This window comes from Amblyraja radiata, chromosome 32, assembly GCF_010909765.2.
Source record: "Amblyraja radiata isolate CabotCenter1 chromosome 32, sAmbRad1.1.pri, whole genome shotgun sequence".
Lineage (NCBI taxonomy): Eukaryota > Metazoa > Chordata > Chondrichthyes > Rajiformes > Rajidae > Amblyraja > Amblyraja radiata.
In genome coordinates, this window is record NC_045987.1 from 11,914,907 (window position 1) to 11,932,643 (window position 17,737).

At 42.3% G+C, this 17,737-nt stretch overlaps 1 protein-coding gene across 3 annotated transcripts in view; it reads right to left on the bottom strand.

The window, feature by feature from the left end:
* Window positions 1–354: 354 nt before the first annotated feature.
* Window positions 355–17,737, bottom strand: part of golga2 (golgin A2) — a 75,251-nt gene continuing 57,868 nt past the window's right edge. For all 3 annotated transcript variants that reach the window (XM_033048726.1, XM_033048724.1, XM_033048723.1), the window contains 6 exons: window positions 16,806–16,947; window positions 14,583–14,671; window positions 11,468–11,570; window positions 9,804–9,910; window positions 5,248–5,419; window positions 355–3,374 (listed from right to left, as the gene is read on the bottom strand). In XM_033048726.1, the coding sequence (XP_032904617.1) occupies window positions 3,121–3,374; window positions 5,248–5,419; window positions 9,804–9,910; window positions 11,468–11,570; window positions 14,583–14,671; window positions 16,806–16,947 (867 nt within the window). In that variant the 3' untranslated portion in view covers window positions 355–3,120. The remainder of the gene's footprint in view (window positions 3,375–5,247; window positions 5,420–9,803; window positions 9,911–11,467; window positions 11,571–14,582; window positions 14,672–16,805; window positions 16,948–17,737) is intronic.

Below are 17,737 nucleotides of genomic sequence, written 5' to 3' on the forward strand. Positions count from 1 at the left end.
AAATACCGCAATATACTGAAATCATATCCCCCGCTTCCGTTTAATTAGATTCAAGTTAAGGATATACATCATGAGCAACAGATTAAATTGCTGCTGCCCATCTCTTCTTCGCAATGAATTTACAAAATGTTACACACGTACACTATTTACAGAATTATTTGTACCTTGCAGTGCAAGGCTTTGTATTGATTTTTGTCTTCAGGTTTTGTTTTATACAGTATGGCAATTCTGAACTTAACTATGTCCCAGAAACATGTTGAAGCATGACACCTTTTTGCCTTTCCACCCCTCTTGCTTAGTAACAGTGAGCCAAAAGCAGCTCCCCCCCACCCCCCCCCCCCCCCCACCCCCCCCCCCCCCCAACCTCCTCTGGGTACTATGAGCTGATAAAGCCACAGCTCGCCACTGTTACTTTAACTGCTGTGCTCCAAGAAAATGAAACAGGAATTCAGCTGTGTAACGTGAAAATTACAAACTAATCAGCTGGCAAATGAAGGATCAAGTTTTCAACCCTGTCTTAAGGAGAACGGAATCTCATTTTAATCTTCCTAATTTTAAGGATATTCAAAATGTAGCCAGTGCTCTGATCACCAGTGAACTGGATTCAATGTAGTATACAGAAGAGATGGTATTCCATCACTGGCTCAGGGATTACACTTTCACATGATGTAGAAAACCCAGAGAGTTTGGGGAATCAGCATAAAGCACCTGCAGAATTATTTCGGGGTAGATCACAAAGTGCCGGAGTGAGTCAGGGAGTCACGCCGAGTTACTCCAGCACTTTGCAAGATTCCAGCATCTGCAGTTCCTTGTGTCTCCAGAATTGTTCATGCAGTTTTAAACAAAAGGAGTAGGGTCAACCTCTGTAGTGGCACGCCCACAAGCCCACCACTGCCTCAGTCTGTTGGGATACTTTGGATAGACAATATTTTCACCAAACCATGGATTTAAATTGGCACACAATCTCTCTTCCCTGCCCATCAACATCAAGTCACCTTCTTTCAGCCACATTTCCCACCTCCCAAAACATGAACAAACATTAAAGAGAAGAAAATCCATATTTTACCTCCTTCAGTAATATTTAAACCTCCTGAAACGATACCACCAGATGCATCCATCTTCACCATGTGCCCATGTATGGGGCAAGTAACCATGGCACGTTACACTCCACTCATTCACAGCCACACTTCACAATCTGTCCATGCATAGAGCACTAATCACATCACCACACTCTGCTCACGTACGGGTAACCAGTTGTATCACCACAGTCCAAGTGCATCCATTCTCCAAATACTTTATCAGCTGATAGGGTGAAATGGGACCAGACAGTGAATCATTGAATATAAACCACTATGGGACAGTAGGGAATCTAACATTCAGGGAATAAAAGTATATCCTGCATTAAAATTAGAACTCCCAGCTGCTCCAGAGTATGCAGAATTTCTTGTTTTCTGTATTTGTTGGTGGGCACATTCCATTAAAAGGCATCACCCACTGTCACCGAGGCTTAGTGTGTGCCCTGTAGATTCTCCTCATTTGTATTACATTCACTAGTCTACACCTCATTAAAACCAGAGCTAGAGAAAAACTGCAGGATAACATTTTCCTCACAGATGATTCAGTCAAGCATGAAGAAAACTAAACATTGGCAAGTTAAGAGGTGCAGTAAAAAAGGGATAGCAGCAAAGATTTCACCTGCTCAAACAGAAGCTCCGGTTAGCAAGCAGCAGTTGCTGTTGAGGTATTTGGCAATGGTGCCAACTGCATGGTTGAAGTGAACACATTCGTCATCCTGGAGGGAAAGGTGTTTTTGTGTGAATGTTTCACACGATGCAGAGAATTATGTAGTGTTTTGTCCCGTTGATAAGAAACATTGTCAGTACACACTAATTGTTGTACGTTCTTCCGCAACTCGCACTGCTTGTTCAGGCACATCAGTAACACCCGTGCTACCTTACTGAACTTGGATGCTCTTTCCCCAAAAACCTGCAGCATGAATGAAAACTGCAGGCCAAAGAATAGAAACTGTTTTTGTGGTGCACTCATCGTTATAGACAGCAGATGTACAGTCAAAAGGAAAACAGAGCTTTAAGCTCTGCCCAATAAAGTTTGTGTTATTTCTCTCTCCTTCAACTCAATGCCTTCTTTAGAAATGCATTTATTTTACCCCAATAATATCATCCTTCCCCTCCCCATCCGGTGGTTCAATGGTGATACAAGTCTCTAAAACCTCATCAGCTGCTGCATTCTTCATATACGAGACTGGACGATGAGGGTCAAGGGACAATATGATCTGGAGGACAAGCCGGTTGCTCGACCACTGGTAGCCACAGCCGCGGGTAGGTATCAAAGAACCAATCCTGGCTGATTATATTTCCCTCCCCTCCCTCATGAGGTACAAGGAGGTCCGTGCAGCTACTGTGGTGGCTTCTCCAGCTGATATAACCTAACGGCCAATAGCAAAATCAAACCTGCCAGCCTTTGGTTTGGATGGGATGTATTCCACATATATCACAATGCTTTTAGCTACAAGCCACAGGGATAGTTTTACAAAATGCATTCCTAAAGTAAAAAGTACTATTCTTTTCGGCAGCTTAAAAAAATACTTTTTTTTCTAAATTATTAACATATAAAATGGCCACACAAATCTATTTCAGAGTTATTACATTTTCAATATCCCCATCACCTTCCCGTTGTCAAGAAATGTACCAATTTCCAAAGAGTTTTAAGGAAAACTGCAAACAGTCAAATGGCTGCTTGGGACAACTCTTCTTTGATTATTATAAGTATCTTTGGAAAATGGTAGAGAGGTGCAAGGAGAAGAGAATTATAGGAGTGGGAATTTTAAATTTTGTAACTTAAATGATTATGTTCATAGGGTCTCATTGCAACTGTTAACTGAAATGTATTAACTCAGAATAGAATTATAGCAATTTTTGGATGTGCCATTAGAGATAGTGAGATTAACACTGTTGCTCTTGAGAATTCTGGTCTCATTTCTTGCATTCCACCTTTATAAATCAGATTTTGACATGCTTATCTTATTTGTTTTAATCTCCACCAATTTACAAATCTATCCCACGCAAATAAACCCCACATTTTGTTTGCTCAAATGCATCTCTAGATGATTGTGATTTTCACTTCCCCGTGTTCATCAGGCCGGTAAAAGAATGGTATGCTGGTGGAATAGTTCAGGGATGCGTTTTGTCTGGCCTGTGGGTTCTGGATCTCTTCAAGGAGTTGCATGATCTGTCTAGTAGTGTAGTCCTCGGTGGGCAGGTTTTCTTTTGGAACAGGGACTGTGCTGGAGGACTGAGCGCTCAGTGAAACTGCTCGAGATTCGACATCATCTGCCAAGCTGACGTCTTGTAGTTCTGTGGAGGAGGGTGGGGGGAAATAAGAAACAAATCAAAATATTCAAGCCAAAGTTTTGTAAGCTTAGGTTCTATCAATTCTAAATTCTTCCCTGTAGCTTAACACCTCACTGCCCATTCCCACCCTAACCATCTTATTCGTCACAGAATCACAGCTGACAACTCAGTGTAGAGGCATTAACTTGATATTCCACAGTAAACAGGACAGATCTTTAGTACTCAATTTTGCTCCAAAAGTACCATCTACCCCTGACTTAACACATTACATGACGTCTGAGACAAAAAATATCAAATGACTATGAGTGGAACATGTAAAGTGGCGACTGTGATAATTGTAGAACATAGACCAGTGCAGCACAGGAACAGGCCCTTCTGCCTACAATGTCTGTGCAGAACATAATGCCAAGATCATATTTTATCTATCTGCGCATAATCCATATTCCTCCACTCCCTTCATGTCCACATGCTATCCTTCCACATCCTTCATGTAACGGGGAGACCAGAAATGCACGCAATACTCCAAATGCGGCCTAACCAATGTCCCGCAGAGCTGCATGATGACTTCCTGACTCTCAAACTAAATGCCTCGACCTATGAAAGCAAACATACAATATGTCTTCTTTCCCACTCTATCTACTCGTGTGCCAAGTTTCAGGGAACTATGAATTTGCAACCCAAAATCCATCAGTTGTTAAGGATTATGCCATTAAATGGATATTTGAAGAAGATGGTTGCATCTTCTCTAGCCATAGACAAGATCCCAGATGACTGGAGAGTAGCTAATGTTGTTGCTTTATTTAAAGGGGAAATCGAGATCATCCTGAGTTTGGGACTGTAACCCCGGATTCTAGACACCCCAGCCACTGGAATCATTGTTCCTGCATCTATCTTGACATTCTCCTTCAAACTTTGTATGTTTCAACGAGATCACCTCGCATTCTTCTAACTCTAGAAAGTAGAGGTGCAGTCTGCTAAAGGGCCTGTCCCACTTTGCGATTTTTTCAACGACTGCCGGCGTCCTATCAGTGTAGCCAAAAGATTTTGAAATTTTCTAAATCCAGCGGCAAAAAAATAAATGTTGCGACAAAACATTGCGCGTCATACGTCATCACGCCGCGAATTTTTTGGTGACCTGATACGTCAGTCAATGATACCGACAGTCACCGATAAAATCGCCAAGTGGGACAAGCCCTTTAATCTCCTCTCACACAACAAACTTGCCATAAATAGAATTAATCAGATTAGCCTCAGCTGCTCTCCCTCAAGCATGTTTCTTTTGTTAGGGAGAAAAGACTTGTTGTTAATATGCCACACAAAAAACAGGGTGGCGCAGCTGCTACAGCTGCTGCCTTACAGCGCCAGAGACCCAGGTTGCAACCTGTCATCGGCTGCCATCTGTGTGGAGTTTCCACATTCTCCCTGTGACCACATGTGGTTCCTCCGGGTGCTCCGATTTCCACCCACCCCTAAGACGTGCAGTTTGTAGGTTAATTGGCCTCTGTAAATCACCCCTGGTGTGTGGGGAGCGGATGCGAAAGTGAGATAACATAGAACTAGTGTGAATGGGTGATCGATCGAAGGGCCCGATTCCATGCTGCATCTCTAAACTAAACTAAACAGAGTGCCGGATGAACTCAGCAGGTCAGGCAGCATCTGTGGGAGGAATTGGCAGATGGCGTTTCAGGCCAGGTTTCCACCCTTCTTCAAACTGGACCCTTCCTCAGACCCAGACCTGCGAATAGTCCCAACCTAAAACATCGTCTATCCATTCCCCCCCCAGATGCTGTTGAGTTCCTCCAGCCATTTTGTTTTTGATTGCTGCAGACTAATTTCCCAGGAATGCTTCAATCACTGCAGTCAAGCTGGTACAGACCTTCTGTACGTGGGGAAGTTTTCTCCAAGTCTTCATCCAGTAAATCCTGGTGTAGCGATTCATCTGCCAGTGGGTACGTTGACAGTTTCGTGGAGCTGATGTATTTACTGTGCCATTCGTTCCTTTCTCCCACCAACCTCAGCACCAGTTGCTGCAATTCTGCCAGCTTCATCTACAAAAGTAATAACAGCTAGATTTAAAAACTGCACAGATCTCAATAAATCATTTTCCATTTTTTTGTATAACAGTGTAAGTTTAACATCAATTCACAGTCCACCTTGAAGCTTACAAACTCCACCTCACTGACTACAAAGATGCTCTCATTGCTGCAAAATCTGCCTACCTCTCCTCCATATTAATAATAATAATAATAATGGATGGGATTTATATAGCGCCTTTCTAATACTCAAGGCGCTTATTCACCAATCCCTGCCTAAACCATATTCACCGATCCCTGCCTAAACCACAGAACCCTCTTCTTCACAGTGGGCAACCTCCTCAAGCCTCGAGCCAACACTCTCCCTACCTCTACTCCGGATCTCTGCAACTCATTCCTCCACTTTTTCGCTGATAAAATCAGCACCATCTATCAATCTTTATCCCCTGTACCCGACTCCCCAGCATCTACTCCACCACCTACCAAGGCCCCTCCTTTCAACATCTCCACTGACCTCCTTACCCCTCCTCCACACTGCTTCCTCTCCCAGTTTGACCTGGTCACCCCTATTGAAATCTCCAAACTCATCAGCTCTTCCAAACCCACTACCTGCTCCCTCGACCCTCTCCCCACTCCCCTGTTGAAGTCCTGCCTCCCCGTTCTCTGCCCCTACCTCACTAATCTCTTCAACTCTTCATTGTCCCAAGGAATTGTCCCCTCCGCTTTCAAAACTGCTGCCGTTACACCAATCTTAAAGAAACCTGGTCTTGATCCCTCCTCTCTCATTAACTACCGCCCAATCTCAAACCTCCCCTTTCTTTCAAAAACCCTGGAGCGTATCGTTGCATCGCAACTTCATTCCCACCTCCTTGCGTATAACCTACTTGAACCCCTCCAATCTGGCTTTCGCCCCCTCCATAGCACAGAAACTGCTCTCCTCAAAGTCCTCAACGACCTCCTCACCTCTGCTGACACTGGTTCCCTTAACATCCTCATCCTCCTCGACCTGAGCGCAGCCTTCGATACAGTGAACCATAACATCCTGCTCACCAGACTCAAAGACCTCGGCATTGAAGGCTCTGCACTCAGCTGGCTCCGTTCCTACCTTTCCAACAGATCCCACTTCATCTCTCTCCACAACCACACCTCTGCTACAGCCGCAGTCACTCAAGGCGTTCCCCAAGGCTCCGTACTCGGCCCTCTCCTCTTCATCATCTACATCCTCCCCCTTGGTCAGATACTCCGCCACTTCAATCTGGACTTCCACTGTTACGCTGATGACACCCAAATTTACCTTGGCACCAAATCCCCCCACAAACCCCCCCTCTCCCATATCAACTCCTGTTTGTCAGCTATAAAAACCTGGATGCAACATAATTTCCTCAAACTCAACAGCGATAAGACAGAATTCCTCCTCATAGGCTCCAAAGCCACACTCAGCAAAATCAATAACCCCACTCTCACCATCGACGGCACCACTGTCTCCCCATCTCCCAAGGCCCTCAACCTTGGCGTGATCTTTGATTCCACCCTCTCCCTTGAGCCTCACATCCGCCATGTCATTAAAACCTCCTTCTTTCATCTCCGCAACATCGCCAAACTCAGACCCTCTCTCACACCGCCCGCTGCTGAAAGACTCATCCATGCCTTCATCTCCTCCCGACTGGACTATTGCAACTCACTTCTCCTTGGCATCAGCTCCACCTACATCAACCGACTCCAACTGGTCCAGAACGCAGCCGCCCGACTCATCACCCATACCAAATCCTGGCATCACATCACCAGTCCTCAAACAACTTCACTGGCTTCCCATCTCCCACCGGATCACCTGCAAAATCCTGATCCTCACCTACAAAGCCCTCCACCATCTGGCACCCCCATATCTCATTGACCTCCTCTCCCCCTACCAACCCTCACGGTCCCTCAGATCCACATCAGCCGGTCTCCTCTCCATCCACAAGTCCAACCTCCGCAGTTTTGGGGACAGAGCCTTCTCCAGGGCAGCTCCCAGGCTCTGGAACTCCCTCCCCCAACTGATCCGCAATTCCGTGTCCCTCACCATCTTCCAGTCCCGCATCAAGACCCATCTCTTCACCTCTGCCTATCCTTAGCCCCACGTCCCCGTCCCTTTTCATCTGTGCATTAATTGCCTCATACTGTGTTTTGTATTGAATTCTGTCTTTACTTTGTGTACTAGTCATGTCTCTACTATTTATTTCATTCCCCTTACATGTTTTTCCTCTACATGCTCAATTTTTGTAAGGTGTCCTTGAGACTCTTGAAAGGCGCCCATAAATAAAATTTATTATTATTATTATTATTAGATAATAAATGCATTTATGTTTTAAGGAAAATGGGTCTGATGCACCTTTCTGATGCCCAACCAAGTTTTACTTCCCTTGTGGACCCAAATTGCTGGAGTAACTCAGCGGGACAGGCAGCATCTCTCGATAGAAGGAATGGGTGCTGTTTCGGCTCGAGACCCTTCTTCAGACTGCCTATCCCACTGAGTTACTCCAGCATTTTGTGTCTATGTTCTGTTTAAACCAGCCTCTGCAGAACTTTCCTACACTTCCCTTGTGAATGTAACCACTTTTGAAGAATGAACTCAGTAATAGTTATTTCGTAGAAAAAGATTCATAATTAATAAACACCCTTCTGACTTGGATGGAAAAATAATAATACTAATCTTTTTAGTATTGGAGAATGCTGGTAGGCCTTACAGGTGCTTACCATCACAAAAAAACCCCACTGGTAATAACTATTCTGGAATGGCTTTACAGTTAGATTGAAGGTATGGCTGGATTATCGATTGAACGCTTTAAAATTAGGATTTTCTATGGCCAGTTTGGTCAAATACAAAGGTTAATTGAGAAGTCACATAAAAATAAAACTATTCTGATTTGATTTATTTGTCCCGACTAAATTGCAAATGTAGTTTCCTAAATGCCAAGGCTTCCGATGTACCCTGACCTGGTAAATTATTTGAGTTTAAAATTAATGTGGTGATGAGGGGGGGGGGAAAAAAGAGAATATGACATTAAGTCTTAGAAGGGGTCTGGGAAGACTTCCATGCGGCATGGAAACAGGCCTTTCAGCTCAAGTATTTTCATGCTGATTAAGACACCCCATCTAAACGCGGCATCCCATTTGCCCATGTTTGGCCCGTATCCCTCTAAATATTTCCTGTCCATGAACATGGGATGTGCGAGGAAACCAGAACCCCTGGGGATGTTTTATGTCAAATTCTATAGTGTGTTGTGTTCTTTATTTTTATTGTATGGCTGTATGGGAATTTCATTTCACTGTGCCATCTGGCACATGTGACAATTAAATGTATCTTGAATCTTGAATCTTGAACTTGTCCAAATGTATTTTAAATGTTGTTATTGTACCTGCCTCAATTACCTACTCTGGAAGCTTGTTCCATTCCATATCCTTAATGCTCTCTGTGTGAAAATGTAGTGGACAGAAAGACCAGCAATCTTACAGATCTGGGTCAGATAGCCAATTGCATCAGCGTTATTTTTAAATGTCCTTCAAAAATCATCCTACAATTCCACCACACTAATTATCAACTTCATTCACTTTTAGTCAATTAGTCAAATTTAGAATCCGTTTCTGTGCTGGCTTGACCATTTGTGTTTCTTGGTACAAACGGCAACATGTCTGTGATTGCAACCACAGATTTCCGATTGAAATGGGGATTTCTGGACACCATCTCACTTGCAATATAACGCAGTGTGCCAAGTTATTCCACACAGTTCATAACAGCGAGACCCAATGACATTAACCTAGCTCTCAAAATACAGTCCTAAAATTGCCATCCTCTTCTTTATTCTCCCGACCAGATTTTAGAGTTAGAGTCATACAGTACCAAACAGGCCATGAGGACCACTGAGTATGTGAAAAGCATCAACGAACCCGCTACACTAATCCTACATTTATTCTACCCACATTCTCATCAATTCCCCTCAGATTCTACTCCTCGCCCACATACAGGCGGCATTTTACAGAAGCCAATTAACCCACCAACCCGCAGGTCTTTGGGATGTGCGAGGAAACCAGAGCCCCTGGGGAAAACCCAGCGGTCACAGGAAGAACGTGCAAACTCCCCACAGTCAGCATCCGAGGTCAGGATTGAACCAGGGTCTCCAGCACGGTGAGGCTGCAGCTCTACCAGTTGCACTACCATGCTGCTGGTACTTAATCAAGGCAATTTGTTACTTAATTAAATATCTTAAAAGCAATCAGTTGAAGGAGATATCAAAGAGATATCAAAGACATCATTTTTAAGAATTCAGAAAGCATCAATAGTATTCAAGGGAGTGACAGAATTAACCACAATTTATTAACAGAATTGACAACATGCATTCATCATTTTCGGAACTGCAGCTACCTTCATTTCCTCCTTGTCCTGGGCCAGTCTGTTGATGTACTCTTCTTTTTCCGTGTGCCTCTGTTTAAGAATGGCTCTCTGACTCTGGTAAAGTGCAATATACTCGCCTAAAAGACAAAGAAAAAAGTCAAAATCAAATTCAAAATCAAAAACTGTTTCTTCCCTGCTGTTAACAGGCACCTGAAGAGTCGTATCAACAACTAGGGAGCAGTCCTTAGCTAATATCTACCTCAAGGGAGACCGTTGGACTATCTTTAATTGGACTTTACTGGACGTTGTCATGTGCTAAATGCTATTCCTTATATCAGGTGGGCGGTTCGATTGTAATCATGCATAGTCTATCCACTGACTGGTTAGCACGCAACAAAAAGCTTTTCACTGTAACTCTGTGCACATGCCAATAAACTAAACCAAAAAATGTTTCTGTGTGAAATAAACGTTATACACATTAGCACTTACATTCAAAAGATGTGGGTGGGTGGGGGGAGGAAAAAAAAGTTTAAATTAGCAGAGTTCTGGGGTAAGGGCAAAGGAGGGACCCAGTATGAAGACACTTTCATGGATATGACACAAGTGTGTGGTTGGACTGTCATTCTCTGTGCTGTTTTTTCTAAATGCTACAATATTGTAGCATTTAAATAATATGGACAATATAAAATTGGATTGTTAAACTGCAATTAAAACAACAACAATATATCATGCTATCTGGCCTTGCGTTCCAATACATCTCAAACAGTGTGAAGTGGAGAGGAGTAGGCAGACATCCACAGTGTGAAGTGGAGAGGAGTAGGCAGACATCGATTGGAGGGTGTTGGGTGAGCAAGTGGGAGCAGGCAATGAGTATGCACACATGAGGGAAGGAGAGAGAGGCAGTGTGCAAAGGATTATAGAGTGTAGAGGAACATTAGAATGAGCGAACACAAGCGTACATGAGAGGAGATAGACGCAAAAAGCTGGAGTAACCCAGCGGGCCAGACAGCATCCCTGGAGAAAAATAATATGTGACGTTTCTGGACGAGACCCTTCTTCAGACTGAGAGTTAGGGAAGAGGGAAACAAGAGATTATAGATGGTGATGAAGAGAGATATAGAACAAATGAATGAAAGATATGCAACAACAACAAAAAAACAGCATCTGCAGTTCCTTCTCGTACATGAGAGGATCTTGATATATTAATAACACAGACAAAAACATCCAGGTAGTTGATACAAACTTCAATGGGACTGCATTTTTCAGAAAGTAGCTCCTTTAAGGACCCAGATGCTACTGAAGTTGACTACTCAAATGAAAGGTCTGACATTACATATATTGTGGATTACTACTGTTATAATACCATAGTCACCCACCTATAAATGAATGAAATAGTTCAAAAACAGCCCACGATTGCAAACCAATGAAAATAAATTGAAAAACGGCATCAGCAATATGTTAATCAGCTCTGCTTTTACTGAAGCTTACTTTTCCATTCAAATCCTTGTAACTACAACAGTGACTGCCTCGTTGAATATTTTCCACTTAAAACGTTAAAAAGTTAAAATACAATTTGTTTGGTTGCTAAGTTAAAAAGAACATTTCAACAGCAACACCCTTGATTGGCCTGGGAGAGATATTCAAAAGATAGAGTGCAGAGTAATGGATTGGTTTAAACATTTCTCTCACGTTACCTATAGTATCGGTTTCTCCAGACAACTGAACACAGCGATGTTCCAGCTCCTCCACTCGCTCCTTCAGATCCACCTTCTCCTGCATAAGGGATGTGAATCGAACCTATCGACACAAAAATGAAGTAATATTAATGCTCTGTAGGAAGTAAACCCTTTACACATTATCAGTTACTTATGTTACTTCCAACAGGAGTGGGATGGGCAAGAAAAAGAATTCAGTGAAAATTGCAAGGAAAGGGCCAAGGAGTGGGCCTGGTATGAAGGCCCTTTCTAGAGCCCTGTATCTAATCAAAGTAAGTGGTCTACAGGTCTTTTGATACTTTCAGAAGCACAAAATGCTCTGAAGAATTGCTCCAAATTGCTAGCTTGTAGACATTGTAATGCAAAAATTATTTTGAAGGCAATGCTCAGCTATCAATCTTTTCATGGCTTTGTCCCAACATTTCTGTAGCTGCCACCTTACCCTTAATCCCAAGATCAATCAATCAATCAATCAAAGACTTTATTGTCATTCAGAAATACACCAATAGATGCAAGTCTGAACGAAATTTCGTTGCATCTGGCTCCCCGTGCAACATAAAAATAACAAAAGGATAAAATAGATAAAAAGATAAAATAGATAAAAAGATAAAATAGACAATAGTGGCGCCACATTACACAGAATTCAAGAGTCTGATGGCTTGGGGGAAGATCTGCATGCTCTTACAATTCCATACTTTACCTTACTGCACCAATTCTCCCATGTCACAAGCAACCTGGAATTCTACACATAAACCTAGGTCTAGATCTAGATGTAGTATGCTGAAATGCTCTAGATAGAGTATCACTCAGCACTGGACAATGTTTACATTTTATCAAGTCAATTAATCGTCAATTAACGTATCCCACCTTTCTTCCTTTGACTCTCGTGAAGTGCAGAGATTAGCAGAGGCCAGCTGGATAGATAGCCTGTACTCTGCAAGATCCTATGCAAGCCACACTGTAAACCCTTCTCAGTTTGACAATGCTTTTAGTCATCTGTCTGATTAGATGTTTTAGTGTCATATTATTAATACCCTGAGAGCTACCTGGTGAGACCTTGTTGCATTCAAGTTATTACACACGTGAAGGTTGTCTTTGCATTACTTTGTTTTTGAAGCAATCAAAGACATTTCAAAATCTCTATTATTCAGTTGATTGTGCTGCATACTAACTGGACCAAATGCTATGGCTGAGGTAGACATACTCAATTTGATAGCCTCAAGTGAATGGCATGTGGTTCGTACCAGGGACAGCTTGGGACTCAACTGTCCAACTCTAAAGATCTGCAAAAAAAGGTGGGGAGATGAGCACTCTGCCTTGATCATACATTTCTGCTTCATGCCAACACTGATGAGCTACAAGGCTGAGAAACTATATGCTACATTCTGTATCTTCCCCTTGCTCTACTATTGTACTCAAGTTTGATTTAATTGACCCAATTGGATAGCATGGAAAACAAAGCTTTCCAATGTACCTCAGTATATGTGACAATGATAAACCGAAACCTTCATTGCAATATTATGAAAGGAAGAATTTATATTTATATAGTACTTTTAAAGAGCTTGGGATAGCCTGAAGCACGTGACGGCCAATTAAACTCTTTTGAATGGAGCTTATTTTGAATTGAATTTTGAGACTATTGCAGTGTTGGAAACAGAGTAGACATTTTATACAACGGCATTATCATAATGTCCAAGTTAACTTTTAGTGAAGCTTGTTCATAACTCCTAATAAGCTACTTTTATGATGGTGTACCAGCATATCTAAAAACTAAAAAACTGGATTTCCAAATTTTGTGTTTTATTATTACACAATTACTAGTTTAAAAAACAATATTATTTAAATTAGGCGGTCAGGCCCTTAAACAGCTTATAGGAAGAAGCTTTTTGTCTACAACAAACCAGAATATTTTTGTCTCCAATAAACGGCACCAGTTGGGCGTGGTTGAGAATCACACTCAAAGGAAACATTCGAGAGATGGGAGGAAGAAAGCCTCTGAATCAGTTCAGTTTAGTTTAGTTTATTGCCACGTGTACTGAGGTACAGTGAAAAGCTTTTGTTGCATTCCGACCAGTCAGCAGAAAGACAATAAATGATTATAATCAAGCCAGTGACAGTGTATAGAAACATGATAAGGGAATAATGTTGTGGAAGGTAAAGCCAGCAGATAGTCCGAGGGTCACCAAAGAGGTAGATAGTAGTTCAACACTGCTCTCTGGTGGTGGTAGGATGATTCAGTTGCCTGATGACAGCTGGGAAGAAGCTGTCCCTGAATCTGGAGGTAGGCACTTTCACACTTCTATACTTTTTGCCTGATGGGAGAGGGGAGAAGAAGGAGTGGCCAGGGTGCGACTCGTCCGTGATTATGCTGCTGGCCTTGCCGAGGCAGCTTGACGTATATACAGAGTCAATAGAAGTTGGTTTTTGTGATGTGTTTAAGAAGGAACTGCAGATGCTGGAAAATCGAAGGTACACATAAATGCTGGAGAAATTCAGCAGGTGCAGCAGCATCTATGGAGCGAAGGAAATAGGCAACGTTTCGGGCCGAACCCTCTTGAAGAAAGGTTTCAAGGGTTTCAGCCCAAAACGTTGCCTATTTACTTCGCTCCATAGATGCTGCTGCACCCGCTGAGTTTCTCCAGCATTTTTGTGTACCTTTGGTTTTTGTGATGGCCTGGGCTGCAATTTGTTGCAGTCTTGGATGGAATGTTGATTTTCCAGTTCCTTTTAAACAAAGGTGAATTCGATTGTCATCATCACTATTGTGGGCCAATGTTTACGCAGTTTTCAAATGAAAGCACGTGGAGCAAACACAGGTTTTGCATATGAAATGTGCTTAGTTCTACAGAAACACTTAATGTGCATCTACAAAGAGATCCTTAAAGGGACAAGATACAAATCAGCACAAGTAAAACAGTTCAAGCCATCCTTTTATCTCCACAGAGGCCACCTGACCCATGAAGTTCCTCGATAAGTTTGTTTTTTGCTCCAGATTTCAGCATCTGCAGTCTCTTGTGTGTCTTAAAACACCGTTAGAGGCAGATCCATGGAGGTTCTGACAAAGAAAAGGGAAATAACATGTACATTCACTAACCTGCAGCTGGTCCATAGCAGTTTTCAACGCCTCATGTACCTCCGTTGGCACTGTGTCTGTGTCTATGTCACTCACTCCTTCCGTAGATCCTGACAAAATGAAAATAGACTTAAAATCATAAGTGGTGAAAGTAAATCCTAGTTCCACCAAAAACTATTCAGAATCGCAAAGGTCATAGCCTAGAAGGAGCCGACTCAGCCCATTGTGCCCACGTTGGCTCCATGTACGAATAATCTCACTCCCCAACCTATTTACTTACCCATTCTCCCTTTAAACCTTAGGAGCAGGATCACCGTGTGATCGTTTTGCAGCATAGATGCCATTATTGTAGTGCTCTTGTAAAGCCTATTTCAGCTCATTCCCCATGGTCTTTTCAAACTGCCCTCTACTTCCCCTTGCACCTCATTCTGTCATTTCAATTCTGATCAATCAAAGGGACAAAAAGACTGGATTGCTTTTCCCTTAAAAAACTGCATTAACCCTTAATCACATGCATTACAAATATAGAATGGGCTTAATGCATCTTTAACCACTTCTCAATACAACCTGAAGAGGTTTAAAAAATAATCTGCAAGCCTTACAATAATCGTATCTTTTAAGAATTAATTAGAAAATGGTGCATTAAAGTCAGGTGCAAGTAAACCAGCATTTGCAATAAAGCTGCCGAAATTGAGTGGTTATAAATTATATTGTCAGCAAGATCTGTGGAAAACAATCATTGTTTTTTTTTAACAATGGACTCAATGTTTTTCTAACCCCACCTCCTCCAACTTTGCTGACTGAAATGTTCAAATTTACCGTGGGCAGCAATTTATAAACTCTACAGTCTGGTGTGATCATGAATTCTCTCCCAGAACTTGACAGCTAGAGCAGAAAACTAACGAGGTACAAAGTGTTGAAATTACTCAGCAGGTCCAGCCACATCTCTGGAGAAAAGGATAGGTGACATTTCGGGAGAAGGAACCCAAACCGAAACGTCACCTATCCACATTCTCCAGAGATGCTGCATGACTCGAGTTACTCCAGCACTTTGTGTCATCTATTTTATTATTAAACCAGCATCTGCAGTTCTTTGAAGCTGCAGAAAACTAAAGAGAATTAGCCCAGGAAATCTGAAAGGCAAGGATCAAGAGCTGTCTGTGCTGGGAAATATTGGAATAAAAAGTCGGAAACATCAGGGAGGTGCACAGAGAAGAAGAAATAGTTTGTATGGATTATAAGGTCTGGGGAAAAAATGCGGATTCTGGAAAAGGAAGAGGAACATTGTGAAATGAAAATGAATACAGGGGTAATAAACAATTTAGTAATACTAAGTAAGGTGGAATGTTATTGCGCAAACAAACTACTATTTACAATGATGATCTGGCCACAGGGGCAGCAAAATCTTTCTGATCGGTGTCGATGGAACTTTGCTGCAACAGTTGCAAAATACAGTGTACAATGTATATCCCAATTACTCATTAAACGTCGCTGTGCTCGTGAGGGAGCAAGTACAGCACTATTTATGAAAGAAATTAGCGTGGTCTGGGTTTTGCATTGCAGAAATCGATAATGATTTATAAGCAGGGCTATTGGAAAGCCTGGCAATATTTGTAATCACCTTTCACTGAAGATGCAGCTGCTCTGGTTAAGGGCGTCTCCTGATGCATCCTTATATTATTATGCTGACATCTTTGTTTTCATTTAATATTAGTTTAGTTTAGAGATACAGCGCGGAAACAGGCCCTTCGACCCACCGAATCCACGCCGCCCCTGTACAGCGATCCCTGTACACTAGCACTAACCTACACACTAGGGGCAATTTTACAATAATATCAAGCCAATTAAGTTACAAACCTGCACGTCTTTGGAATGTGGGAGGAAACCGGAGCACCCGGACAAAACCCACACAGGTCACGGGGAGAATGTACAAACTCCGCACAGACCAGCACCCGTAGTCAGGATCGAACCCGGGTCTCTGGCGCTGTAAGGCAGCAACTCGACCTCTGTGCCACCGTGCTGGCCCAATTAATCTCCCCAATTTTAAACCCTTAATCATCCAAAACATTCTGGAGACTGATATGTTTTATATTTTGTATTGTTCTATATAATTGTCATCTGTCTGGATTGGAATTGGAAAGATAATGGAACTTAATAACTTCTCGAGTGTTTATACTCAAAGTATCAGTTCAATGTTAACTAAAGATTGACTGTACATTATGGTAAAAATAATGAGGTGGCTACCTCTGGACTCTTTGTGCTTGTGCGTTAGGGCAGACATTTGTTGCAGAAGGATCTGGTGCTGCTGTTTCTGATCCAAGAACTGTAGAGTAAGGTGATCTCTTTCCTGCTGCAATTGGCTGAGTGCTGACTTCAGGAAATCAACCTGAACAATGAATAGAGGGAAAAGACTTTCAGACAAAGAACAAACAAAACCATGACAAGCACCACATCACTGGATACATTTACCTTATTGCACGGGTTTACTATTAGTCAGGGTTCCAACTCACTTTTGGGGCAAAACAATGGCGTAGCTAGTAGAGCAGCTGCCTCACAGCACCAGAGACCTGGGTTCAATCCCAACTTTGGGTGCTATGTGGAGTTTGTATTGTCTCTCTGTGACCACGTGGGTTTTCTCCAGGTGCTCCAGTGTCCTCCCACGTCCCAAAGATGAGCAGGCTGGTGAGTTAATTGGCCTCCAATTTGCCCCCCAGTGTGTAGGAAAGGGCTGTTGGGTCCAACAAGAATGATCCCTTTTGGATCAATTAACCACATCAAGGCCTGCTCCCACATAGCCTTCAACTATTTTTTTTTTAAATTAAGAAATGTGCTGAAATGTATCTACTGTAACTAGTCATTCTCCCTGCTATAATGTACAGGAAGAGAAATTAAAACGCATATAGACTGGTAGACATTCAGCAGACAACTCCACAGAGCACCCAGAATGCAAATAGCAACATTTCTTGAGGTGATTCAGTTTGAGGCACTAATCTGAAACGTTGTTCTTTTTTAATGCACAGTGAAATGCAAGGATTATTTTATCCTATTCGCACAGGGCAATCTGGATTTTTTCTTTTTTTCAGATCCACCCTGTCTGATGTGTGCTTCCATTTCCTAATATTTATATTTCTTAGGCTATAGGTGAACTTTCAAGCCATCGAGTTTATAATACCTAA